At 37.3% G+C, this 27,537-nt stretch overlaps 1 protein-coding gene across 1 annotated transcript in view; it reads left to right on the top strand.

The window, feature by feature from the left end:
* The first annotated feature begins 3,466 nt into the window (after positions 1-3,466).
* Positions 3,467-27,537, top strand: part of bai (Transmembrane emp24 domain-containing protein bai) — a 72,265-nt gene continuing 48,194 nt past the window's right edge. The window contains exon 1 of the mRNA XM_090386598.1: positions 3,467-3,835. Within this exon, the coding sequence (XP_090242724.1) occupies positions 3,656-3,835 (180 nt within the window). The 5' untranslated portion in view covers positions 3,467-3,655. The remainder of the gene's footprint in view (positions 3,836-27,537) is intronic.

Genomic DNA, 27,537 nt, shown 5'->3' with positions numbered 1-27,537 from the left:
ATTGATAAATGTAAAGTACTACACATGGGAAACAGCAACCCCAGCGCAACGTATCAACTCTGTGGTACTACACTGACAGTGGTAGAGAATGAAAGGGACTTGGGGGTGGTTGTGCAGGCAGATATGAAGTTCTCTGAGCAGTGCAGAAGGGCTGCAAGAGTAGCTCATGGAGTATTGTCAATGATATACAGGAATTTTTCCAGCAGGGATAAGGAGGTGATTATTCCATTGTATAAGGCGATGGTCAGGCCACACCTTGAGTACTGTATACAGGTCTGGAGGCCTCATTTCAAGAAGGATGTAGAGCTGCTGGAACGAGTACAGAGAAGGGCAACAAGATTAGTGAATGGAACAAAGGGGTGCTCTTACGAAGAAAGGCTTAAGTTTTGCAAATTACAGTGTCTGGAGACTAGGCACCAGCGAGGTGATCTGATAGAGGTGTATAAAGCCTTGAATGGTTTAGGCATGCTCAATGCTGATGGGATTCTTCCTCTAGCTCAGAAAAATCACCTGAGAGGGCATAAATTCAAATTGAGGAAAGACAGATGTAGGATAGACGTGCGGAAATTTGCCTTTAGCCAGCGGGTGGTTGGTTGGTGGAACAGACTCCCATCCCTTGTGGTGGAGGTTGATAGCCTAAATAAGTTTAAGGCTCAGCTGGACAGGTATTTTGAACGAACAGAGGGGTGAAGTGGAAGTGGGTTTTTTTTTTTTTTTTTTGGCTGATGCTGAATAAGCTTGCTTTCTTGCATCAAATGCCTCTACTAATGCTAATGCTAATGCTAATACTCTTTCTAAAGTAATGAAGAATCAATTAACTGCCAACTCTTAAACTACCTACAAACCTTCCGTCTGATCAACGATCGCCAATATGGATTCCGTCAATGTCGATCCACTGTTGATATTCTGGCTTCTGCTACCCATTTATGGACTAATTCAATGGAAATGTTCGGTGAAACAACAGTAGTTGCTCTTGACATCTCAAAGGCTTTCCATCGTATTTGGCATAAAGGCCTTCTAAACAAGCTTCCATCTTATGGTTTGCCAACTGTTTTTAGTAATTGGTTATCCAGTTTTCTCTCTGATCGCTCACTGAGGGTGATGGTAGATGGTTCTCTGTCTTCTAACTTTTCCACTAATGCCGGTGTCCCCCAAGGTTCAGTTCTTTCCCCCACTCTTTTCCTCTTGTATATTAACGACCTTCTTCCATTGACTGGAAATCCTATCCATAGTTTTGCCGATGATAGCACATTGCATTCCACTTTCCATTTTGAGAAACCTCGTCCTGCTCAATCAGCTTCAACTTCTCGAAAATCTGCTACCAATTCCTTAAATGCCGATCTTCAGGTAATTCTCCAGTGGGGCAAAGACAACTTAGTTGATTTCAACCCTTCTAAAACTCAATCTTGTCTTATATCTCGCAAAAAGGATTCTTCTGCTCCTGTGCTTATCTTTAGTAACACTCCGATTTCTAGGCAAAATGATATATCTCTTTTGGGGATTACCCTGACTTCTAATCTCTCTTGGCACAAGCACATTACAAATGTTGCTTCCTCTGCGTCTAAAAAACTTGGTCTTCTTTTCCTTCTCGGCGTTTCTTTTCTTCCAAACAGCTGTTCACTCTGTATAAATCGCAAATCCTCCCTGCCATGGAATATTGTTCCCAAATCTGGGGTGGTGCCCCCAAAACCTTCTTGATTCCATTCAGAAGAGGGCAGTTAGGTTAATTAATGATTCATCTCTAACAGAGTCTCTCCATTCACTGTCTCATAGACGTACTGTTTCTGCTGCATGTCTCTTCTACAGATACTTACATAGCCACTGTTCTTCTGAATTGGTTTCTATAATTCCCGCTCTCTCTTTCAAAGCCGTCCGAACACGTGCTGTTACCTGCCAACCTCCATTTACTGTCCAACTTCAAACTCACAGAACCAATTTTCATCTTCCTCGTTTATTCATTCAACTGCCATTTTCTGGAACAACCTTCCTTCATACATATTTCCTGAAAATTACAGTCTACAGAAGTTAAGTCCAATGTAGACAAATATCTTTTTTCGGCTTCTCAACCTCCAACCCAAGTACGGTTCTAAGTACTATAGGTTCTAATAACTCTCGTGATTGGGCTTTACATAAAAAAAAAAAAAAATTGTGGTTCAATTAATTGTAACAGTCGAGTAATAAATGTAAAAATTGTAGTGCCTATATTAGTATTTTGGCGCATATTTGAACAAGTTAGTGGATAACATCATTTTAGTTCGTAGTAAATGAGCGAAGTAGGTGAAATGACAACGTTTTTGTTACAGCTCATAACGTGAAAGCCTTCACAACGAGTTTCCGATATTGTACTACCTCGAATAAGCAACGTTTCACCACTGGAGAAGACTAACGTTACTTATTCTCGGCGGATACCACCAGCCAGACGGCACCGTTTCGATGTTTGTTGGCCTCTCGGAAAAAAGAGAATAATTGGAAGTCTTCGGCAACTAGAAGAGAACCACCTGAATTTAAAACTTATGCTGGCACAGAACGGAGAAGACTACAGGGACTGACTTCTTTCTTGAATGAAATCAAACTGGACAGTTCAACTTGTGACTTCATTTGAAAATAAGAAAATGTACTGAGAATAATTGAACTGTGGTGAAAAAGACTAAGACTAGGAAATCATGTATATATGTTAATATAATTGTTACAATTATTTTGCTAGAACATCCTCCTTGTTGTTCTTGTTGTCTTGGTGACTCGGGACCAAAATTACCTATCTCCTAAGAACAAGAGTGTTTGATCGAAATACTCAGACCATAATGTATATAACTACTAGTTTTTTTTTTTTTTTTTTTTGCTGGCTCTCCGGTAAGGGCAACCTGGGAGCGGGATTGCAAGCACTCGCCAGTATTGCACTACCTCTGGCGGGTGCGAGATTTTCGGTGGTAATAACACCGGTACAGGATGACTGCTGACACAGGCCCGGTGCTAGGGATGGGCACCAGGCAACAGCTGCCCATACGTTGGCTGCACCCTGGTGGTATAATAGCCTGACACAAACATGTGTATGTCATAGATAAAAACCCAAGAGATCTTCTGGTGACCTGTCTACATTGCTCAGAGAACTTCATATCGGATCGCACAACTACTCCAGGTCTTTTTCATTTTCCACTACCCGAAGTGTAGTATCACAATTGGTACATTAATGTGGGATACTGCTCTCCGCATGCAGTACCATTCATTTGTCATTGTTAAATTTCAACTTCTATTTCTCAGCCCATCTGATAATTTTTCTAGATTCTGTTGGAGTAGCTTACCTTGATTTGCTAATACTGTATTTATAAATACTTCACATTATAAACACCACTTACGGTATTTATGTTTGTGAATATTTTACGATATTTTCTTAAACGAAAGAAGGATAGAAAATATGCGAGTTTCTTTTGAGGGCGCTTAGATGGCGCTACAGTATCCCTTCAGGTGACAGTCACCATTGGTGCATTGCCACGTCTCCGTGTACTTGTAGTAAATGGGGTAGAAGTTACGTTTTATTTGTAACTTGTGCCATGTTTTCTGTATTTATAAATATGCTATAATCAGTCTATATAAGTTCTTATGAGTTTTCTTGTGGATTTTATATTGTGTATTAAGAATAGCACCGAGCATCTGTAACATGGCTCCATTTCACATTATAACAATTATTTTAACCTGTGTCTGTTTTAGTGTGCATGGTTTAATGTTCCGTTTACCACCTAATAGCAGGAGGTGCTTAAAAGAAGAAATTCATAAGGGGGTACTTGTGAGTGGCGAATATGAACTAAGTGATGCAGCTGGACAGAAAGCTGATCTAATTGTATGTACAATTGCATTTCTCTCTTCCGTAGTTATAAGAGTTATTCACTGCTGGGCTTTGGTGATACACGAGGTTATGTAGAAGCAGTATCAGGGCCACATTTTTCACCAAAAAAAGGGAGCAAGACTCTATATTTCAATTTATCTTAGACACCGAAATCATTGCCTCGTGTATCGTCATCGCCTTACCGTTATGAATTCTGCAATGCGAAGAAGTGATCTGGCCAAAATCCGAAACTGTATTTAGTCGTATACAGGTTAGGGCAATAGCCTCAATTTTGTAAGTAGCTATGAACAAACTAGGTTTGCTACGAATGCTGCAGATTCATATTGTGGGGGAATTTCCCTGCAGGTTTCTTTTGATATTGCATTACTTAGGTTAAATACATTTAACGTGCATAATGAAGTCCCGGTGCAGGCTTTCATTTGGAGGACATTCAGTTCGGAACCATTTTTTTTTTTTTTATTTATTTAAACATATGCCATTACCCATTCCGTTGTTTCGATGCTAATTGGTGGCTCATCGGTGAAGTTACAACCGTGCATGATCTTACTAACCAAGTAATGAGAAATATCCGCAATATTTTAGATGCCTGATGGTATACAAGTTTGAAAATAAGCAGGTCATAGCCTGAGGCTTTTGCCTAAATCTACTTGAGTTGGTATGCATTAGTTGAAACATTTCTTAGTTAAATCTTTAGCACTTAAAAACGTTATGTGAACTCAAAGGCAATCAGTATGTGTCATTCAACTTATTGGTAGTGGCAAATGATAAATGGAAGCAAGCTTATACAGAGATCCATATATCATCAGCCAAAAAAAAAAAAAAAAAACCTTCTCTCATTATTTCTCCATTCTCTCTAATAATTTGCCTAGTTCTTCATTAAATTTATTCAGAACTATCTACCTCCACAACACTAGATGGAAATTTGTTCCAACAAATCAATTTCCTGCTGACTGAGAACAAAATTCTGCACACCTATCCTGCAACTATCCTTCCTCAATTTAAATTTAATGCCCCCTATGCATGTTGTCTAAGCGAGAGTATGCCATCAACATTTCGCTTACTCAATCCATTCAAAGCCATAACCACCTCAATTAGATCTCACTGGTACCTAGTTTCCAAATGCTTTAATCTGCATAACTTAAGTCTTTCGTGCTTAGTACCATTTCATTTCTCAGCCTTATCCCATTCTTCTCTGCATCTGTTTGAACAGATCCACATCCTTCCTAAAATGAGGCTTCCAGACCCGTATGTAGTCGTGATGCGGCCCAACCACTGCCTTGTACAGTGGGATAATCACTTCCTTATCCCTGCTGACAAAAACCCATAAGCTGCCCTAGCAGGCTATCTGCACTGCTCAGAGAACTTCATCTCTGACTGCACAATTACCCTCAGGTCTTTTTTATTCTCTACTTCCTTCAGTTGGTATGTTATTCTGGGATTACTGCTACCCAAATGCTACCCACAGTAACTTGCATTTACCAATGTTAAGCCTAAGTTGACATTTGTCATTCCACTTCATGTCACAGCCCATCTGCTTAATTTATTTAGCTCTTGCTGCAATAGTATGCCTTAATTCTTATTAACCACCCTGCCAACCTTTGTATCATCTGAAAACTTAAACAGTAAGCCTGATGTTCCCTCATCAGTATCATTAATAAATATTGAAAACAATGTGTGCAGCACAGAACCTTGGGTGTCTCCACCAATAACATTAGTCCTTGGACTAATGTTATTAGTGGAGCAGTGTCCATTTATAACCAGTCTCTTTCTTCTCCGACTTGACTATCCTTTTATCCATAGCAGTAACTTCCCCCTAATGCCACATTGTTTATTTGTAACAAGTCTGAAATTTTACACAGTGGCAGTTTACAAAATTCAGCTCATTTTCCTGCCCTTTCAGCATAAGCAAAAAATGTTTTTTTATTGAATTTCTAGAGGTCTGTGTATAGGCATGTTATTGCATGCCTTTTTAAATCTCACCTTAGAAACCAGATGTTAATTACTGTGAATGCTATTTTGAGCTCAAATGAATAAAGGTTAGTGGGTGAGAGCAGTGGCAAGATCAGCACATAATGTTTGTTCTTGACCATTCTTGGCATCTTCTTTTAACTCAGTCTTAAAAAAAATTATTTTATTTATACATTTAAGTCTCTTTATTAACTATAATCCTACCACCTTTATGGTGGTAGGATTATAGTTAATAAATTTTTACTGATGTTTAACCCTTAGTTAAGCAAATGCCCTCTTAGCCAGTGGACTAGGAGGGTATTTGCTAAACTAACTACGTACTTATACGTAGCAATAGCCCCACTTATCAAGGTTAGTTGTGGATGAGCATTTACATCAAACCTGCTGAATAAATATACTGTAATCTGATAATAGCACTGACATGGAGGCAGTAATTGAGATATTTGCCATTTAATATAGATCCAGTAATATGAGAGCTATATTCTCTCAGTAATGATGTATGTAAAATCAGCTACCACCTTGTAGCTAGTGCCACTTATCTCGAAAGGAACAATGTTGACACATTGCAAGTTAAACCTACTTGGCATGTGCTTAGCAATAGGAAGTGCAACAGCTATGTGGCTTGCCCTTGTATTAAGATTTCTCCATCCGGAGAAAGTGGATGGAACCATTCAAACCTTTGAATGAATTTAAGTATAAATATGAAAGTGATAAGTTTTGCATACTGGTTAATAATGTGCTTGGTATAGATTTTTCAACAGTGTAATATACAAGGAATGTCTTTGCTAAACGAAAGTGGTGCCTGTGGCATGTGCTCTGGATATGTTACATCTATGCATATTTTGGTAGACACAAACTCTATAATTGCTGTGCTGCAGCAACTACAGAAAAATACTGCTAATAATGATTACATAAAGATAGCTATACCAATCTAGTGTCAACAGAACCTTGGGGGCACCAGATGAATGTCAACACAATGGTTGTCTGATCCATAGGTTAGCTATAAAGCATAGATCCATTGTCACTTGCCAGATTTGAAACATAACACTAGAGCTAGTATGGCCTGTATCAGTTAGCACTGATAACAGAGAGATATGCTGTTTCCATTGTACTCTGTTCCCTCTGCCTGTCACATTTATACCATCTTTGTCATCATTTTGCAGATGAGCATGATGACCATATTCTGCCTTAGGAGTCTGTTTTAGTCTAGCGATGGGTATATTCTTGCTGAAGATATCATTTAAAAGAATGATAGTTATCCTGCACAATACTATGAGTGACAGATTTGTTATTTGGGGGCATGCAATACAGCTCATCACTGATGTTGCTCATTGAAATTGTCAAGCCAATTTCAGTGAGCAGTGTATTTTATATACACTCAGCCTATGTCACTATTCTTCTGCTAGCAATTTAAAAGACAGATGTATGTGCAGTATCAAATAGTAAAGATTTTACCTCATTGTTTGGTGTATGAAATTATTATTATTATTATTATTATTAGCTATATGGTGCAAGGAAGCCTGAGGCTTATGCTGCACCAGCCAAAAAAAAAAAAAAAATTCCCCAGTTACCCTAAGAGAGAGAGAGAGAGAGAGAGAGAGAGAGAGAGAGAGAGAGAGAGAGAGAGAGAGAGAAAAGTAAAAGGGAATCACCAAGAAAGGGAAGAATGATGATATCCAGCTCAGTACCCTGGGTGTGCCAGGGTCCTGAGCTGGATATCATCATTCAAGAATTGCCTTAATATTATGAACTTTGATATGGCATGATCACAGGTACCAGGAAAGCAGATGTCACAAACACTATATGGGTTATAAGCTGTTTCTGTACAACTGCTGCAGAAATCTACAAACACCAAACTGGTGATAAAACATGTAGATATCAGTGTCTTGTAATTGGATAGCCAGTTTTCTCTCTGACTTGCTCACTGTGTGATGGTAGATAGTTTGCTGTCTTCTAACTTCTCAACTACTGCTGGTGTTTTCCAAAGTTCTATCCTTTTACCCACATTTTTTTCTCCCATATATAATGACCTGCCATTGATTTGAAATCCTATCCATAATTGTGCAGACAGCCACAACTACCATCAGGGGTAAAGGGAAGGGTTTTTGCTTTCGTAAAGGCGACTACAGTGGTCTGAGACAGTATTTAAATTCTATACGGTGGGACCAACTGATGATGTTACCAACAGCAAATTCAAAATCGGAGGCATTCAAAGAATTTATCTTGGAAGCTACTAGGCTTTACATACCAACTAAGAAATATTGGTTTAGGCCTAAATGGATGTCAGATGAACTAATGAGACATATGGCAGAGAAGAAAAATGCATCGGATACATATAAATTAAAGAGTGACATGGAAGCCTATGATAGATATAAGCTGGTCTATAACCAAGTCACAAAGGAGATTAGGCAGGCAAAGGCAGATTATGAGAAATCTTTGGCAGAGGATGCAAAGAAAAACAGCAAAGAGTTCTTTACCTATGTAAACTCTAGAAGGAAAGGGATGAATCAGATTGGTCCACTGGATATTGATGATTCAACTGTTGATGATCTTGCTCAGGTAACTAACAAACTAAATGAATATTTTGCATCGACATTCACACATGAGTTATTCAGTGAGGGGAATGCCAGAGGTGAATTAAACTCTGCCAGTGAGCTAGATGATTTTGTAATAACTGAGAGAAAAGTGGAGGAAATATTGTTGAAGATAAACATAAAAAAGGCACCCGGGTGGATGGGATCTATCCAGTTATATTAAAGGAGGCAGCAAAGGAAGTAAGCAAACCCTTAGCCATAATTATGAGAGCTTCCTTGGACTCAGGGGGTGTACCCATGGACTAGAGATGTACAAATGTGACCCCAATTCACAAAGGAGGATCAAAGGGCAACACAAGTATTTATAGACCTGTTAGTTTAACTCCTGTTCCAGGAAAATTAATGGGGGCACTAGTTAAAGAAGCACTGCAGGATCATCTAGACAGGACTTCAGTTATAGCTCGGACACAGCATGGTTTCGTTAAGAGAAAGTCTTGCCTGAACAATTTGATTGGATACTATGATGTGGTCACAAAGGAACTGGATGCAGGGAATAACTTTGATATCATATATTTGGATCTTAGAAAGGCTTTTGATACTGTTGCACATGGAAGACTGCTGAACAAATTGGAGCAGTGTGGCATTGGAGACAAATTGCTGCTTTGGATAAAGGGATGGTGGAGTCCCTCAGGGTTCAGTTCTGGGTCCATTGTTGTTTTCTGTATTTATAAATGATATTAATGATGGTATATCAAGCTTAATGTCCAAGTTTGCAGACGATACGAAGGTTGGCAGGGTTGTTAATGACTAATGACAATACGCTGCTGCAACAGGATCTAGAAAAGTTGAGCAGATGGTCTGAGAGGTGGTAAATGAAGTTTAACATTGACAAATGTAAAGTACTACATATGGGAAGCAGTAACTCCAGAGTAGCGTATCAGCTCTGTGGTACTACACCGATAGTGGTAGATCATGAAAAGGACCTGGGGGTAATTGTCCTGGCAGATATGAAATTTTCTGAGCAGTGTAGACGGTCTGCAAGAGTAGCTCATGGTGTCTTGTCAGTGATATACAGGAATTTTTCTAGCAGGGATAAGGAGGTGATTATCCCCTTGTATAAGGCAATGGTGAGGCCACACCTTGAGTACTGTATACAGGTCTGGAGGCCTCATTTTAACAAGGATGTAGAGCTGTTGGAACAAGTACTGTACAGAGAAGGGCAACAAGATTAGTGAATGGAATGAAGGGTTGCTCTACGAAGAAAGGCTTAAGTTTTGCAGATTACAGTGTCTGGAGACTAGGCACCTGCGAGGTGATCTGATTGAGGTGTATAAAGCCCTGAATGGTTTGAGCATGCTCAATGCTGATGGGATTCTTCCCCTTTCTCAGAATAATCACCTGAGAGGGCATAAATTCAAATTGAGGAAAGACAGTTGTGGGATAAACAACTTTTTGATAGATGTGCGGAAGTTTGCCTTTTGCCAGCGGGTAGTTGGTTGGTGGAACAGACTTCTATCTTTTGTTGTGGAAGTTGATAGCCTAAATAAATTTAAGGCTGAGCTGGACAGGTATTTGGAAAGAGCGGAGGAGTGAAAGGGAGCGGGGTTTTTTTGGGTTTTTTTTGGATGATGATGCATATGCTTGCTTTCTTGCATCATATGCCTCTACTAATGCTAACTTCCCATATATCAACTACCAGTTCCTTTAATGCTGATCTCCAATGGGAGAACTTCAGTCCTTCTGAAACCCAGTTTATGCCTGAAAATATCTTCTGCTCCTATGCTCATCTTCAACAACCCTCAGATTTCTAGATGAAATCACATATCCTTTCTGGGTATAATTCTTACTTCTAAATTTTTTGACATAAGCATTTAAGAAATATTGCTTCTTCCAAAAACCCTAACTTCTCTTTTGCCTTCTGTTTTAAACAGCTGCTAACATGATCCATCCAGTAATGATTTATTGTTCCCATAACGGGACTATTATCCCAGACGTGTTAAAACTTCTCAGAGAGAGAGCTGGCTTTTTGTAATGAAACGCTTTCACTTCCAGTTCCTGTTGTATGCCTTTTCTACAGAAATTTCCCTGGTTGCCAGTCTTCTGTAGACGAAGTTTTTTTAGGCAAGTTCACGTGCACATGTATATACATAGAGTATATATCTAAGCACCTGTTCTTTTCCATGTCCATCTGTCTGTCCACACATTTACAATTTTACCACCAGTGGATGAATTTATGTGAAATTTTATATTTTGGCCTTCTAAAAATATTTAAGTCATTCCAAATTTAATTTAATTTCATTAAAATTGGACAAATAGAAATCTAGCAATTTTTATTCCTTTTTTCTATAAAATTTGTACATACAAAAGAAATTCAAAAATAAAAAATTAAAAAAAAAGGATACAGAAGGAGAGAAATAAATATCATACCATTGTAATTAAACTGAATAGTTAAATTTAGAGAACATAAAAGTATAATTTTATTAAGTATTCTATAAAGTCATAATCTTAGTAATTAATTGGTAAGAAGAAAACTTCACTTTTTGCTTCTGTTAGCCATAGAAAAGAAAAAAATTGAATGAACCTGAAATGTGATGAGCTGCAATATTAACTAACTTGTACTGTACTAGTTTCAGCACTAATTCAAGCACATGTACAGGATCTGGTTTATTCCTTTTTATTCTCAATGTGAATAATTTGATGCATTTGATTCTCTTTAGTTAAGAGAATCAGCTACTGTGACCGCATCCTTGAGTGTTATTTCATTCTGAGGTTGTTGCTATGGCAACAAAAACAAATTGTCACTGTTGGAACAAAAAAAAAAAAATAAGAGTATAGTAATATTTTAAATTATGACCATAATTTTAAATCCAATCGCAATTCAACTCCAAATTTGCCAAAATAACTTTTCTTCATTTATCTATTCTACTTTTATCCTTCAAACAATCTTCTTTTTCATATATTTCAAGTCTAATATCATGTACTTCTGTCCTCTCAGAGTATATACAGTACCAGAGTATTGTAGCCTCCAATAAACTTTCGTATTTGGGATTACCATGAAACAGGGGCCAGCAACCTTTTTTGATGAAGAGCCATTTTTGATCTAATTAAAAAAAAAAACAATCCAAAGAGTTGCACCTCAGCTCAAGCTTATAGGAGGGGGGAGTTTATTAAGAAATGGTATAGAATATGTTATATTAAAAATATATATATTTTTGAAATGTTATTTGTTAATACTGAAAAAACGTAACAAACGAATTATGTGACTTTTGCTGCTGAACTTTTCGAGCGAGTCTCTCAACATCAGGTGAGTATGCTGTAATTTTCATCTTGGTGAGACATGCTGAGAGACTCGCATTGTTCAAACAGTTTCTTGATTTATTTTAGTTCATGTTCAAAAATATTTTCCTGCAGAAATTTGTCGAACCAAAAACCGAGAGAAGTCCAAACGTAAATATTTTCAAATTTATATACTTGTCCAGTAAGCTACTTCACGCATAAAACACGATTTGGTCTTGCTTTTTAAACTATCTATCGCTGTCCATTTGTGTAGAATTGCATGGGCAGCCAGCCTTTTGCCTCCAAATCCTCAGTTTCAGTTTTAAGGCATTTTAGTCTTGCACTCCACATGCCCTTGATTTTTAAGTCCTCTTTCAAATTGGGCTTCATATCAGCTAAACGTTAGAGCCACAGTTACATTCTCAAAGAGCCACAGGTTGCCGACCCCTGCCAAAAAAGAATGTGGTGGAAAATCATTTTGGTCACAGAAGTGTAACATAGAAACTTCATGCAATAATAGGGATTTCCATTAAAATGGCCGTCCCAAATTTGGACTCTTTTATAAAGGCGTTAATCGCCTTTATAAAAACGGCTAACTAATCCTGTTAATCGAGATTGTAGTTCGCCGATCAAGGAGGAAGGAGTAGAGTAAATGTTTCAGTCTGTACAAGTTGTACACAAAAGTTGCAAACAGCAAAAATTGAGTCTGGAAATAAGCTCAATTTACAGTGAAGCATCATACAGTAGGGGCATGAAGTGGGGTGGGATTTAATTCTGCGCAAGCAATTCTAGTTTTATTAACTGAAAGTATGGGACTTTTTCTCCTCCCATATACTGAAGGCTTCATATTTCTCACCCCCATCAAGATGGGAATGTTTGTAGAGAACTCTTTAATGTGTGAATGAGCTGTCAGGGCATTCAGATTCTCTGGGTAACACTAGTAGGAATTTAACTTCTATTCATAGAAGTTCACACAAGTATTCAAGGTTAAGGCCTGTGGGAGCAGAGAGATCGCATTTATAACTTGCATCATTTTGTTGATCCATTTTTTGTAAGGCACCATCTATGTAATGTTTTATAGAGTAAAAATTTATTAAAACAAGCAGTTTTCATATTGGGACAATCTTTATATACACGAATATACCTTATATATACGAATTCATCAAAGTAGGAAGATTCCTAGTGCCCTCAACTCTATATGGTGATACAACAATATCTCCTGTAGAACTAAAAAACATCGGACAGTTGTCAGTGGAATTGGTACTTTGTGACGGCTGCGAGGTGTGGACAGCGAAAGAGGGTGACAAAAAGAAGCTTAAGACCCTAGGGATGGACTACCTACGTCAGAGTGATAGGGTTTCTAGGCTAGAAAGCATAACAAACAAGGATATAAGGAGACATATACACTCAGATGAAGGTATTATAGAACGATTAGAAAATAGGAGGTTGAGATGGTTTGGACATCTGCTCCGCATGAATGAAGAGATAGCCTAAAATTATGAGTGGATACCACAAGGGAAGAGAAGGAAAGGACGCCCTAGAAAAATATGGAAGGTGCAGTATCAGCAATGAGAAAGAAATTTGAAATCTGAAGATGCCTAGGTCCGGCAACTTTGGAAAATAGGAACGACAAGGCGGCGATCTGCCGTATAAAGTCGAACATAGATAGATAGACAATTTATTTTTTACTTATCAACAATAAAGATTATATATTTATAAAAAATATATATATTTGATTTTAAAAACCTATTTCATTTAGTACTTGCCTTCATTCTGTTTAGTGCAGAATGTGATAATTAAGAGCTTAAAAGCATTTCAAAAGGGATGAGTGAAATAAAAAAAATATATATAAAAAGATAATAAACTCCAATTGAATGTGAACATTACTTTGATTTTTCGAAATTTAAAAATCAACCAACATTAGAAACTAAGTTTTCAAGCACTTTCATCCTTCTGTCAGTGTAACATAAATGAATTAATAAATTAACTAACATGTGAAATACTTGACTGAAAATTAGAGTTCTCAAAAACTTGGTTGTCAGTGTCTCAATTTTTCTATTTTTTAACAAACTAAAGTTACACACATTCTTTTGGGGATTTTCTTTTATTTCATTATCTTTTTTAAAAATATTTTTAAACTTTTATATTGCATAGACACTAATAAAAGGGTTGAATAAACTAAATGTTGATGGCATATTCTTTCTCAAAACACACACACACACACACGGACAAATTTAAATTGAAAAAGATGGTTGCAGAGAAAATGTAAATTAACTTTCAACCAGAAAGTATTAGCATTAGCATTAGTAGAGGCATTTGATGCAAGAAAGCAAGCTTATGCAGCATCAGCCAAAAAAAAAAAAAAAAAAAAAAAAACCCCACTTCCACTTCACCCCTCTGTTCGTTCAAACTACCTGTCCAGCTGAGCCTAAAACTTATTTAGGCTATCAACCTCCACCACAAGGGATAGAAGTCTGTTCCACCAACCAACCACCCGCTGGCTAAAGGCAAATTTCCGCACGTCTATCCTACATCTGTCTTTCCTCAATTTGAATTTATGCCCTCTCAGGTGATTTTTCCGAGCTAGAGGAAGAATCCCATCAGCATTGAGCATGTTTAACCATTCAAGGCTTTATACACCTCTATCAGATCACCTCGCTGGTGCCCTGTCTCCAGACACTGTAATTTGCAAAACTTAAGCCTTTCTTCGTAAGAGCACCCCTTTGTTCCATTCACTAATCTTGTTGCCCTTCTCTGTACTCGTTCCAGCAGCTCTACATCCTTCTTGAAATGAGGCCTCTAGACCTGTATACAGTACTCTAGGTGTGGCCTGACCATCGCCTTATTCAATGGAATAATCACCTCCTTATCCCTGCTGGAAAAATTCCTGTATATCATTGACAATACTCCATGAGCTACTCTTGCAGCCCGTCTGCACTGCTCAGAGAACTTCATATCTGCCTGCACAACCACCCGCAAGTCCCTTTCATTCTCTACCACTGTCAGTGTAGTACCACAGAGTTGATACGTTGATCTGGGGTTGCTGTTTCCCATGTGTAGTACTTTACATTTGTCAATGTTAAACTTCATTTGCCACCTCTCAGCCCATCTGCTCAACCTTTCCAGATCCTGTGGCAGCAGCATAGTGTCAGTAGTGTCCTTGACAACCCTGCCAACCTTTGTATCGTCTGAAAACTTGGACATTAAGCTTGATATACCATCATCAATATCATTTATAAATACAGAAAACAATAATGGACCCAACACTGAGCCCTGAGGGACTCCACTAATAACATTAGTCCACGATGAGCAGTGTCCATTGATTACCACTCTCTGTCTTCTCCCCCTCAACCACCCCTTTATCCATAGCAGCAATTTGCCTCCAATGTCACACTGCTCCTATTTGTGTAGCAGTCTTCCATGTGCAACAGTATCAAAAGCCTTTCTAAGATCCAAGTATATAATATCAAAGTTATTCCCTGCATCCAGTTCTTTTGTGACTGCATCATAGTATCCAATCAAGTTGGTCAGGCAAGACTTTCCCTTAACAAAACCATGCTGTGTCTGAGCTGTAACTGAAGTCTTGTCTAAATGATCCTGCAGTGCTTCTTTAACCAGTGCCTCCATTAATTTTCCTGGAACAGAAGTTAAGCTCACAGGTCTATAATTACTTGTGTCAGCCTTTGATCCTCATTTGTGAATTGGGGTCACATTTGCACATTTCCAGTTTATGGGTACCTCCCCTGAGTCCAAGGAAGCTCTCATAATTATGGCTAAGGGTTTGCTTACTTCCTTTGCTGCCTCCTTTAATATAACTGGATAGATCCCATCCATCCCGGGTGCCTTTCTTGTGTTTATCTTCAACAGTTTCTCCTCCACTTTACTCCCAGTTATTTCAAGATTCTGTAGCTTACTGCTAGAGTTGAATACACCTCTGGCATTCCACTTGCTGAATAACTCCTCATGTGTGAATGTCGATGCAAAATATTCATTTAGTTTGTTAGCTACCTGAGCAGGATCATCAACAGTTGACACATCAATATCAAGTGGACCAATCTGATTCATTCCCTTCCTTTTAGAGTTTACATAAGTAAAGAACTCTTTGCTGTTTTTCTTTGCATCCCTTGCCAAGGATTTCTCGTAATCTGCCTTCGCCTGCCTAACCTCCTTTGTAACTTGGTTGCATATCAACTTGTATCTATCATAGGCTTCTGTGTCATGTGTTAATTTGTAAGTATCCCATGCATTTTTCTTCTCTGCCATATGCCTCATTAGTTCATCTAACATCCATTTTGGCCTAAACCTTGAACAATATTTCTTAGTTGGTATGTAAAGCCTAGTAGCTTCCAAGATAAGTTCTTTGAATGCTTCCCATTTTGAATTTGCTGTTGGTAACATCATCAGTTGGTCCCACTGTATAGAATTTAAATACTGTCTCAGTCCATCATAGTCGCCTTTACGGAAGCAATAACCCTTCCCTTTACCCCTAATGGTAGTTACCTCTTTGAGTAAATCCCACTTCAGCACACTGTGATCACTGCCACCTAGTGGTTCATTTATCTGCAGATTCTTAATGCATGAAGAATCACTGCTGATAATCAAATCAAGAGTATTACTCCCTCTAGTTGCTCCCGAACATGCCGATGTAGAAAACAATCATCCAATAAATCCACAAAAGCCCTGCTAGTGTGTGAGTAACCAGCCCCCAAATTCCAGTCAATATCTGGGAAATTAAAATCTCCCATTATAAGACTCTCTGATTTACTGGCCCACTATTTCCCTGTACAGTTCCTTATTATACTCATCAGAGTCATTAGGCCTATAGCACACTCCTACTCTCAATTTTGATCTCCCAATGCTTATGTCACACCAAACTGACTCAACACTGCACTGTCCAGCGATGTCGACTGGCTTCACTTCCTTGGTTTTTTTGTGTTTCTTAACTAATAGCATAACCCCTCCCCCCTTCCTATCCTGTCTATCCTTTCTGTAGACGTTGTACTCCCCAAATTGCAGTTCTGCATCCCTTATATCTGTGTGACACCACGTCTCTGATATCCCAACAATATCTGCCTTTGATGTTTTGAGCAATACCTCAAATTCATCAAATTTATTTACTAAACTCCTAGCATTGGTGTACACGCAAGTATACCTGCACCTGTTTCTATTCTTAGCTACCCTAACACAACCCATGTGTGGCGCCTCCGTAGCCAGGTGGGAAGGAGCAGCAGTGCGTAGCACATGCTTCTTAATTAAACCGGGGTTCGCGCCCGTCACCACCAAATACGGAGGATGCGGAAAGGTCAGGGAACGACCACTGCATTTCCCGGAGCAATATGGCCTTAGTTGCTAATGCTCCTAAAAAAAAATCAAATCAACCCATGTGTTTACTTGTACCGCAATGGCTCCCAGCAGTCTCTGAAATACCATGCATCTTGTTAAGTGTATCCCATCCCTGTAGAAGCAATCTCTCCTGTTAACAAGTACAGTCCAGGCTGAAAAAAATTCTACCCCTTGAGCCTTGCACAAACTTTCCAGGGCCGAATTGATCGACAAGGCTCTCATCATATACTCATCAGGAAGTAAGTGATTATTAGAATTAAAGTTGCACTCAGTGTTGCAGAAATGAGTGGTCTGAATAAATTTAAACACAAATTACTAAAGGAATGGACAATTAAGTTGGGTTTTGTTTTGTTTTGTTTTTTTCCCCTTTTGAATTTTTCCCAAATGAAAATGTTTAAACCACATTCTCATTTGGCTCTGTTAAGCTGTTCCAGGTCGTCTTTCTCTCAGTTCATTTGTGCTTGTGCAACTCAAATGAGTTTTTCATCAGTCTTCAGTCTTTTTCAACTGGTGTTCCATGGTTATTGCCAGACTTTTCCATGAAATGCCCACCGAAAATTACCACTTATCTACATTACTTATGCATATTTTATTTCTTTAAAATAAAAAGAAAATATATTCTCTCAGTACTAATTACAAATTCTCATGATGCAGTTAATTTTTGAATTATTTTGTTGCTAGTCATAAAGACAGGCTTTTTGTACTGAAGGTGAAACACAAACAAAAGTTTATATATCGAGGGTTTAGTGTCAGACAACGTTAACTACAAAATCATTTTGTGGTTGATGTTTTTGTAATTGATCATGAAAAAGTCATTTGACATTTTCTTGGTTTACCAGAAATGTGCTTATAGCCCAAGCTAACTTGTAAACTACTGGAGAAATATATTTCTATGACATAATATGCATTGTTATTTGTTTAAAGTTAAACTAAAGTTGTCTCAAAACAAAAAATGCTGTTTTGTAGTTAACTATAATATAATTCATTGTCTGGCATTAAGCCCTTAATATATAAGATGATATATTAAGATGATATATTTACTTTACTTTATATAAGATGATAATCAGAACACCATGTACATACACTATCTGGTGTTTTGCTGATTAATTTCTTCGCTTAGTTCCAATCAGTGTTACCTATTCCACTGTGGAATAGATTTAGAATATCCCACAAAAAAAATGCTCATTAATAGCCATTGTTCTTTATCCACCCTTATGGTGCTATTTACTTTCTCAGTGATAGTGTAGAAAGTCTTTTCTATCCGTTTCTCTAACAGGCATTAATGGTAGAATGTTAGAAGGTACTAATTTCTTCAGCGAGTCCTTTGTTAGAGATGCTATTCCCTAAATTATGATCTTTTCAATAGTCAGTAACAGTTGAAGGGTCACTTTCTGTAACATTTAAGATGTGATGGAAAGCACATAAAATTGAATTTTGTTATTTCTCCCTCTGGTGTGGTGGCTGCAAGAACAGAATTTCAATATGTGGGTTTTTTTTTTTTTTTTTTCCCCTCAGAAATCATGCTAGGGATGGCAGGAGTAATGCAGGCATAAGTGCATACATTGGTAGCAAGCTTATACACTACAACAAAAAATGTTCGTTATTAACTGTTGTGTTTTTTATCAGCTGCAATAAAACAGTTACAGTGAAGTTGTAAATTCCCTTGTCCATTGTGGCTGTGCTGAATATAAAAAGAAATTTGTTTATTTACCTTGCACACAAATTCAAGAAATGACCCAATCATTTTGTGAGCTCTTCAAAAGACTAGAAAATATTTGATTTTATATTCCATTCGTGGAAATTAAAGGAGCTTAATTAAAGGAAATTAAAGCTTATACACTACAACAAAAAATGTTCGTTATTAACTGTCGTGTTTTTTATCAGCTGCAATAAAACAGTTACAGTGAAGTTGTAAATTCCCTTGTCCATTGTGGCTGTGCTGAATATAAAAAGAAATTTGTTTATTTACCTTGCACACAAATTCAAGAAATGACCCAATCATTTTGGAGTTCTTCAAAAGACTAGAAAATATTTGATTTTATTTTCCATTCGTGGAAATTAAAGGAGTGTTAAACTAACATGAGATACAAACAAGAGTTGCCTACTCCTGAGTTGCTATGAAGCCCGGAGTACAAGTACAGGTGCAAAGCCTCTTCTCCAATCTCAGTTAATTAAGGAGAACTTTCCTCTACAAAAAATTTGTCATTCCTTTAATAAATTCTTTAGTTTGGAGAAATAATAAAAACATGATGTTATAGCATAAGACACAAGATCAGGTGAATGTTGTAAGACAGTGCATTTGGTAAAGTATTTTGAAATAATTATCAAACGATTAGCAGAAATAGGGTATCTTTGGACCTTTCAAGAAGAGCAATTATTTTTTTTTTTTTTTTATGCATTCTCCATACTTGAACGTGGTATTCTAGATGTGCTTGTACAATTGCCTTATAGAGTGGGATTTTGACCTTCCTATTTCTACAAGCAAATGCATGATATCATTGATAGGACACCATAGGATTTCCTTGCACTTCTTTACACTGCTCTGAGAATTTCATGTACAGATGTGCCATAACTGCCAAATCCTTTTCTTCCTCTACTGTTTTTAGTTCAACCCTACCAATGCATTTTTGGGTTGCTATTCCACAAGTGTAAGACCTTGTATTTTGGTGCATTAAAAATAGCTGCCACTTTTCTGACCATCCCTGAAGTCTATCTCTGTCCTCCTGAAGAAGTGCCCGTCATCACCAAATACGGAGGATGCAGAAAGGTTAAGGAATGACCACAGCATATCCTGGAGCAATATGGCCTTAGTTGCTAATGCTCCTAAAAAAAAAACCAAACCAAAACCAAACCTGAAGAAGTTCTGCTTGGCACTGATCATTAACTACCCTGCTGATCTGGACATCATCTGGAAATTTTGATGTCATGTCCTGTATCCCTTTGGCAATGTCTTTTAGGAAGTCAAAAATAGCAGTGATGCTAGTACCAATCTTTAGTGAACCCCATGGATCGTATGTTAGCCCAATCTGAAGAATAACCATTAATCTCAATCCTCTGCCTCCTGTTCTGCAACCACCTTCTGTGATCCCTATAAGGACTTTCCTCGTGATTCCAACATGTTCCAGTTTGTACAGTAACCATTCATGTAGGAATGAGTCAATTGCTTTGCTAAAATCTAAGTAAACAATGTCAAAATCATTTCTTGCATTGAACTTGCAAGTGACTTTGTCAAAATGGCTAACTGGGTTAGTTAAACTTGATTTTCCCTTTACAAAACAATACTGTTTCATTCAGAATTCCATTTCTACCTAAATAACCGTGTATTGCACTCTTGATTATTGCCTCCATGATTTTCTCTACTACTGAAGTCATGACTGGTTAGTAGTTACCCAGTTCATTGTTCAAACCACTTATGTATTGGCAATATATTGACTTCTCCAATTCAAGGGAATCTCCCCAGAGTCCAGTGATGCCCTCAGAATTACTGGGTCTGTCATCAACTACAGAAGCCTTACTTGCCTTTACGCTTGAAAAATTTTCTGATAAATAATCTTCTGAGATTTCAATATCACTATTTTCATGCTTTCCAACTTCACTTTCATAGTTTATTCTCACCAAATATCAATGCAGAGCGCCTGTTCAATTCATTTGCAACATCAGCAGTGTTATCTTAGACTTTCCTGCATCCATTACGGCGCCTCCGTAGCCAGGTGGGCAGGAGCAGCAGTGCGTAGCACACGCTTCTTGATTAGACCGGGGTTCGAGTCCATGACCACCAAATACGGAGGATGCGGAAAGGTCAGGGAATGACCACCACATATTCCCAGAGCAATATGGCCTTAGTTGCTAATGCTCCTAAAAACCAAATAACGAACAAACAAAAACAGCATCCATTACACAAAGGTCCAATCTGATTTGTTCTTCTCTGCTTTGTATTCATATATGTGAAAAACTCCTTCTCCCTGCTCTTAGCCAGAAATTGCTGATAATCTGCTTTTGCCAGCCTAACCTTTTCTGTGGTGCTATTGCAGATCGGTTTGTAGCTGTTATAAGTTTCAATACTTTATTTCTTTGTAACTTTTCCATGCCATCCTTTTCTGCCCTATTAATCTGGCTAGTTCATTATCCTTTTCTGGTCAAAAAATTATTATAGCATGACTACCTTTAGACTTGTTAATCCAAATATTTTCTTCCTGGTAGACTTCATTTATAGGACTGATATTTTGTCTGCAGGTTATAAAAATGTTGTCACATTTCATTTCCTTCACTGTTGTTTTTAGAGGTCCTGGATCGAGTTTGCAAATTAAAATCAGTTCTTTTGAAAGTTTGGCTAACTCTTGTTTCCACTTATCTGCTGTTAAAAACTTTAGAATTTTATATTCTTTTAATCTTTGAAATATCATTTATGATGACTTGACAGCCATCATATGATATTCCAGTTTGAAAGATAAAGAAGAAAAGGCTTTGTTGGAATTAAATGCATGATAAACTTTTTGAATATCTCCCCCCTCCCCCCAATAATACTTAGTAACTACATCTTTGTCTTCCCTTCCCCAATATTATTAAATAATTGTTTTTGTAACTTTGTCATAATATTTTATTCTGAGTAATGTAACATGGAAGTAACTCATTATGAAAGCACCTATAACTTGTCATTTGATGACATAAGCTAGTGGTGTATTGGTAGGCATTGTAGGAAGTAAAGGTATATGATCTGTACAACATATAGTCCTATCACCATGAGAATTAACTCAAGGTCACCACCATACTAAATCTATTTAACAAGTAGAAGGATTAGTGATGTGGGGGGCTCAGATGCCAAGAAAATTGTGAATAGACAATTTATCTATGAAATCTTTCTAGGGTGACTAATAATTCTTTTTAAGTTCCTACATTTTCTAAAACTTATTATTTGATAGCTCTTATACTAAAAAGTTTTTTAGAGGGCAAGAAAGAAAAGCTACCTTCCTTTATATTTTTCTTTGTTAACTACCACTCCTTACTAATCTCCAGGACACGGCTCCTGCCTCCCCATGGTGGGTCTGGAAACCTTTGCCGAAAAGGTAACCTGCCAAGGGCCAAAAGGAGCAAGTACGGATCAAAATGCATTTCTGCCTTTAGAGCTGACAGCCTCTTGGTCAGAGACAGAGACCATGGCACGTTGCAACCCAAGAGGTTTAAAACAAATTCCTCAGCAACAGATCTACTTGCAATTTTAATATGCACTCACAGTTCATCTTCTCAGTAAACTATCTCCCTTCCTTATCCAGAAACACTTGGCAACTATTGCAAATCTCTTAAGATGGTTAAGAGACTGCAATCAGGAAACCTACTAGTAGAAACTGTAAGCCACAGGCATTCAGAGAAACTCCCACAACTTGCAAATTTTGCTGGAATTCCATTAAAAGTATCTCCCCGTGCAACTCTAAATATATCTAAGGGTATTATATCTAGTTGGGATCTGTTGCATGTCATGAAGGAAGAAAAAATTCAAGAACAAAATGTTATTGCAGTCAAAAGAATAATGATTAGAAAAGAAATAAATATACACCTACCAGTAATATTATTCTTACCTTTAATACCCCAAACCTAGCCTCGTTGTTAAAAGCAGGTTACCTACTTTGCCACATTCATCCTTTCATTCTTAATGTTATAATTGCCACAAGCATGGCCATTGTCAAACGACATGCAGAAGAAACCTGGTTTGTCCCAACTGTGGGTCCTCTAATCACACTCAGTGATTGTTTAACAACAGAAACGATCTGCCTCAACTGCACACTCTAAGGGCTATGCTAGACGAGTGCTTAAAGCACAATGTTGGAAATGCTGTCCAACACCCAGTTTTACAAGAAGCAGAGAGAAAAGGTATGCACACTAGATGGGTACTTTGAACAGCACGTTGGACAGCATCAGCAGACGTTGAAAGCGCGAGCAACTGGGCGTTTGTAATGTGTGAGGAGACATTTTCCCCATGCATGTGGGGTGGTTAGCCTTCATTCATTAATTTATTTGTTGCTATTTGGACAAGACTACGTTTGATACCGAGAAATTTGTGAGGTGATATAGTATTTGTGAGGTGAAAGGGAGGCCTGCCTTGTACAACACGGCATTAACCCCTTCGTGGATTATCCCGAGATATCTTGTTTTTAGTTTAAAAAGTTATTTGGAACTACATAAAATATCTCAGGATACAATAATACCTGAAGCAAACAATAATACCTCCAAATTTAAGAGTGAAATGTATTTTCTGGGGCATTTATCTGGTTAATTTTGCATTAGCCAAGTAAATCCTGAGAATTACAGTAGTGTGTGTTCCTGTGCTGCCAGTAAGCAAAATATAATTTGCTGTCCTAAATGCAGACTATTGAACCTACGAAAATAATTCACAAAAACAATATCGAAAAATATTTCGGTGCCCTCTTGAACTGCCTCCTGTAAGTAACACTTACCTCGCGTATCCACTTGGGGTGGGTGTGTGTCAGAACGTAGTTAGTTCGCGATTATTGCTTGTGGCGGGATGTTACTGCTAGTTGTGTTCCACTTGATTTTTTAAATTTATTTATATAATGAGTAATGAAGAGTTTTTCTTTTCTTTTTTTTTTTTTTAGCTCAAGCGCTAATTTATTAAAAAAAGTCTAAGAAATGTTTCCAAAGTATTATAGTACTGTTTCATTAGTTTATGAAATAAAAGTTAGTTCACTTTGTATAGACAATTTATTGTTTCATTCCTCTGGTTATATGTGTACAGAATCACGAGTGTATATAATTTAAGTTAATGAAGAACCTCATTATTATTATTAAATAAGATCAAAACAGTAATCAGAAAACTTCTGAAGAATATCCACTGCAACAGTACAACTAATGTTGGCGTTAACAAAAAAGAATCGTGCAGTCTGTCTTCTTCAAAAATGAATTTGGAACCTTTTGTTTCAAATGTAACATAACTAATACGATATAATTTTATAATCTCTCTCTCACACACACTTTTTTTTTTTTTTGAAAAGTATAGTGAAAGCAATGAAAGGAAGCAGTTAAGCCACAACGTACAGCATTGTTACATGCATGAGACAGGCAAGGGAAAATATTCATGCAACTGTTTCTTGGCATAAGAAACATAACCGAAAGAATTGCAATGAATTGTTTTTGAAAAACAAAAACATCGTACTTCCTTTCTGCAATGTGTATTATGTCTATTAACACAAAATTAAGGAAATGCATCTATTGAAAGCCACACTGGAAATGGAAAAAAATGGTAAAACTGATAACACTAACAGTGCACATTTGATAAAAGTAAAGTTTGCTTTTATTGTAATTGTTTTTAAGGACAATATGGTACAGCACGTTGTCTGGATGTATATTTTATCTTCTAACAAAATTTAAAGAAAATATTTCTATTGATAGCTTTGTTATGAACTTTGAAAACTGTTGTCTCCGCATGGACATTCGTAAAATCAAACAACACTAATCCTTTTTTGCATAGAAAATAATCCATTACACTGTGAGTAATGGAGAATGTTTTCTGATTCAAAAGGATGGAAAGTACTTGTCAGTATTCAATCTGGAAATGTCAAGTGATGGAAAGTCAATAACAATAGGTGTTTTAAAGTCCTTTGCGGTAAAATCAAACAGGACATTACCCTTCATGTACCCGAAAGTAATTCCCTTAAACTCTGAATAAGAATAGTGGGTAGAAATAGAGTAATTTTACCAACAAAGAAAACATTTCAGAAATATTTCCTTAGCGGAAGTTGGCCTGTCGGTACAGTACATAAAGTATATATGTAAACATTGATATGGTAAGGTGTGGGAGGTCAAAATTAAAAGCATCTGAACAATAGAAGCGAAGTAGTAAGATGGTAAATTAAAAGCTGCTCAAGTAAAGGTAGTCAATATTAATTTAATTCCTCTGTCATACTGTCACTTGGAAAGGGTGTTGGCATGTTCAAATGTGTCTTTTTTCACTAATTAACATTAGAAGTCCAAAACTCTATATCAACATTCTATAAAATAAAAAACTTCTCTGTGTTTCAAACAATATAAAACTGTTCTGTTTTTAACCTATTTGAATTTGCTGGATGAATCTACCATCGTCGTTTTCTCTTTCTGTTCGCAATGAACTATATACATAAATGCGTAATACATCCAATTTGAACAACATCCATCTTGAAACTGAGAATAGAAAGGATGAGTTGCTGGTGGTGTCCAACAAAACATTAGAAGCCCTACGTGTAGTTAGCTGTTTTGGATGTGCTCAAAATGCCAGCTGACGCAGAACACTTTAAGTGCTTGTCTAGTATAGCCTTAAGACAGCGTTTCCCAAACTGGGGTCAACAAAACATCAAGTAATAGGTGTTTTTATTTAAATGTACAGGCAACCCCTGTATAACACGGTACTTCTACAACACAGTTTCACTCTAACATGATTGATAACTTGCGGCAATCCTCGCACAACACGGTACTTATATAACATGGTTAGAGAATTTCGGTAAACCTCACATAATGGTATTTTTGAACTTTTGTGGGGGGAAAACCCTGCTATTATGTTGGATGTAATTTTTCAACATTTTCACTTTTTTGAATCCCTACTGTTGACTTGCTAATCAAAAAAAAAATATTGAGAAATCTTTGTATTTTATTTTGTCGGGAAATTCCCACTTTACATTCTGTGCTATTGAACTTCTGGAAAAATCTAGATTTCAAAATTTTATTACTATTGGATAGCATGCCAGGCCATCCAAACGTTGAAGTTATGTTCCTACTGCCACAGTTGTACTGGTGGTGCCTCCGTAGCCAGGTCGGCAGGAGCAGCAGTACATAGCACACGCTTCTTGATTAGACCGGGGTTCAAGCCTGTGACCACCAAATACGGAGGATGCGGAAAGGTCAGGGAATGACCACCGCATATCCCTGGAGCAATATGGCCTTAGTTGCTAGTGCTCCTAAAACCCTAATAACAACAACAGTTGTACTGGGTTAATACAACTTCTTTCATTCAGCCATTAGATCAAGGCATTATATCCACCTTTAAAACTCATTCCATCAGAAAATCATTACAATGGATTTTGGAAAAAATTGATTCCAAATCTATTGAAGTAATGGAGGCATGGAAATATTTCTCGATTGTGGATTGTATCAGAATCATAGCTTTATCGCTGAAAGAAGTAAAACCATCAACATTAAATGCGTGTGGAAACATGTATGGCCAGAGTCATTTCATTCAGGAAATGTGATCAAACGAGCAGAAACGGAATCGGTGCGATAATAGAACTTGATACGTCAGTAGGAAGGGAAGGTTTTGATGATATGACTACTGAAGCCCTCGTGGGTAGCACAGTTCATAGACTCGCCTTCCTCCCCACACCAGCTGGAAAAGACACGAGTTCGAATCCCGTCGATGAAGGGAGGAAATTTTATGGGTCTTTTTCACAATGTGGCTGGCTTAGTCGGGTGAGGATGCATGGTTTTTTCTCCTGGAAACTTGGGTTTTTCGTGCAGAAAAACAGAAAATCGACCTCAGGACGCACAATTTATAGACAATATACACAGAGTAACATGGCCTTAGTTGCTGATGCTCCTAAAAAAATAAAAAAAGATATGATTACTGAAGATGTTCAAGAATTACTGGTAGAAAAAGAAGCTGCATAGCGGATTTGGTGCAAATTGCATCGGAGGTAAAATCAAATCAATTCAGATGATGATATCGCAGACAAAAATTCTAAACTTCCAAATTTTACACTAAAAAGCATAGGGAAAGGCATAAAGTTAGCCAAGCAATTAGAATCTTATTTTTTTAATGCATATTCTTGAATGAAAGAAGCCCAAAGTTCAAAAGGGAGCTTCAAAAAATGTTTAGTTCCATATGATGAAATTCACAAAGATTTATCAAGCAAAAGCAAACAAACCCAGATTACTGATTTTTTTAAAGAGAGCAGAAGGTACATGAAATCTAGAATGGTGTATTTTTGTTGGGTTTGTTAACATTTTGTTAACGAAGTAGTGTATTTTTGTTAGCTTTTGGAACGTAACCCCCCTTTTTGTACTTTTTCTTAGTCCCGTATAACACAGTTTCGCACAACATGACATTTTACAGGAACCTAATAACTTTGTTATACTAGGGTTACCTGTATATATATATGTAGGGGTCTGCAGATCTCAGTAGTTTGGGAGCTGCTGCTCTAAGCCTTGTGACAGATGGAAAAGTGAGAAAAAAAATTGTAAAATATAAGGTTAAAAACAAAATAAGTTATCAAGAAGCAAGGAAACTAATTGCACCCATATACCAAAATGTACCTATGTTAATATTGCACAAAAAGATCACCACTGAACAACAACTCATCAACTTTCAAACCTCTCTATTCCTTCCATATAACCAGCATCTTCAATATTCTGAATTTCTACAAGCCATTAGAACAATGTATCACTGGTCCAGTTGGGATATACTATGTCATGTTTCAACACCTTGATGGCAAAAATTTACAAATGCTGCTGGTATTTTGTAATCAAATCTTTCTGGAAAACATTTATCTTCTTGGCACCATGCCACATGGTGCCAAGGTTCTGGCTTTTTTGAAACCT

The sequence above is a fragment of the Mastigoproctus giganteus genome, chromosome 12, assembly GCF_048544385.1.
Source record: "Mastigoproctus giganteus isolate SK-2022 chromosome 12, ASM4854438v1, whole genome shotgun sequence".
Classification (NCBI taxonomy): Eukaryota; Metazoa; Arthropoda; class Arachnida; order Uropygi; family Thelyphonidae; genus Mastigoproctus; species Mastigoproctus giganteus.
This window is presented reverse-complemented; position numbering and strand designations above follow the sequence as displayed.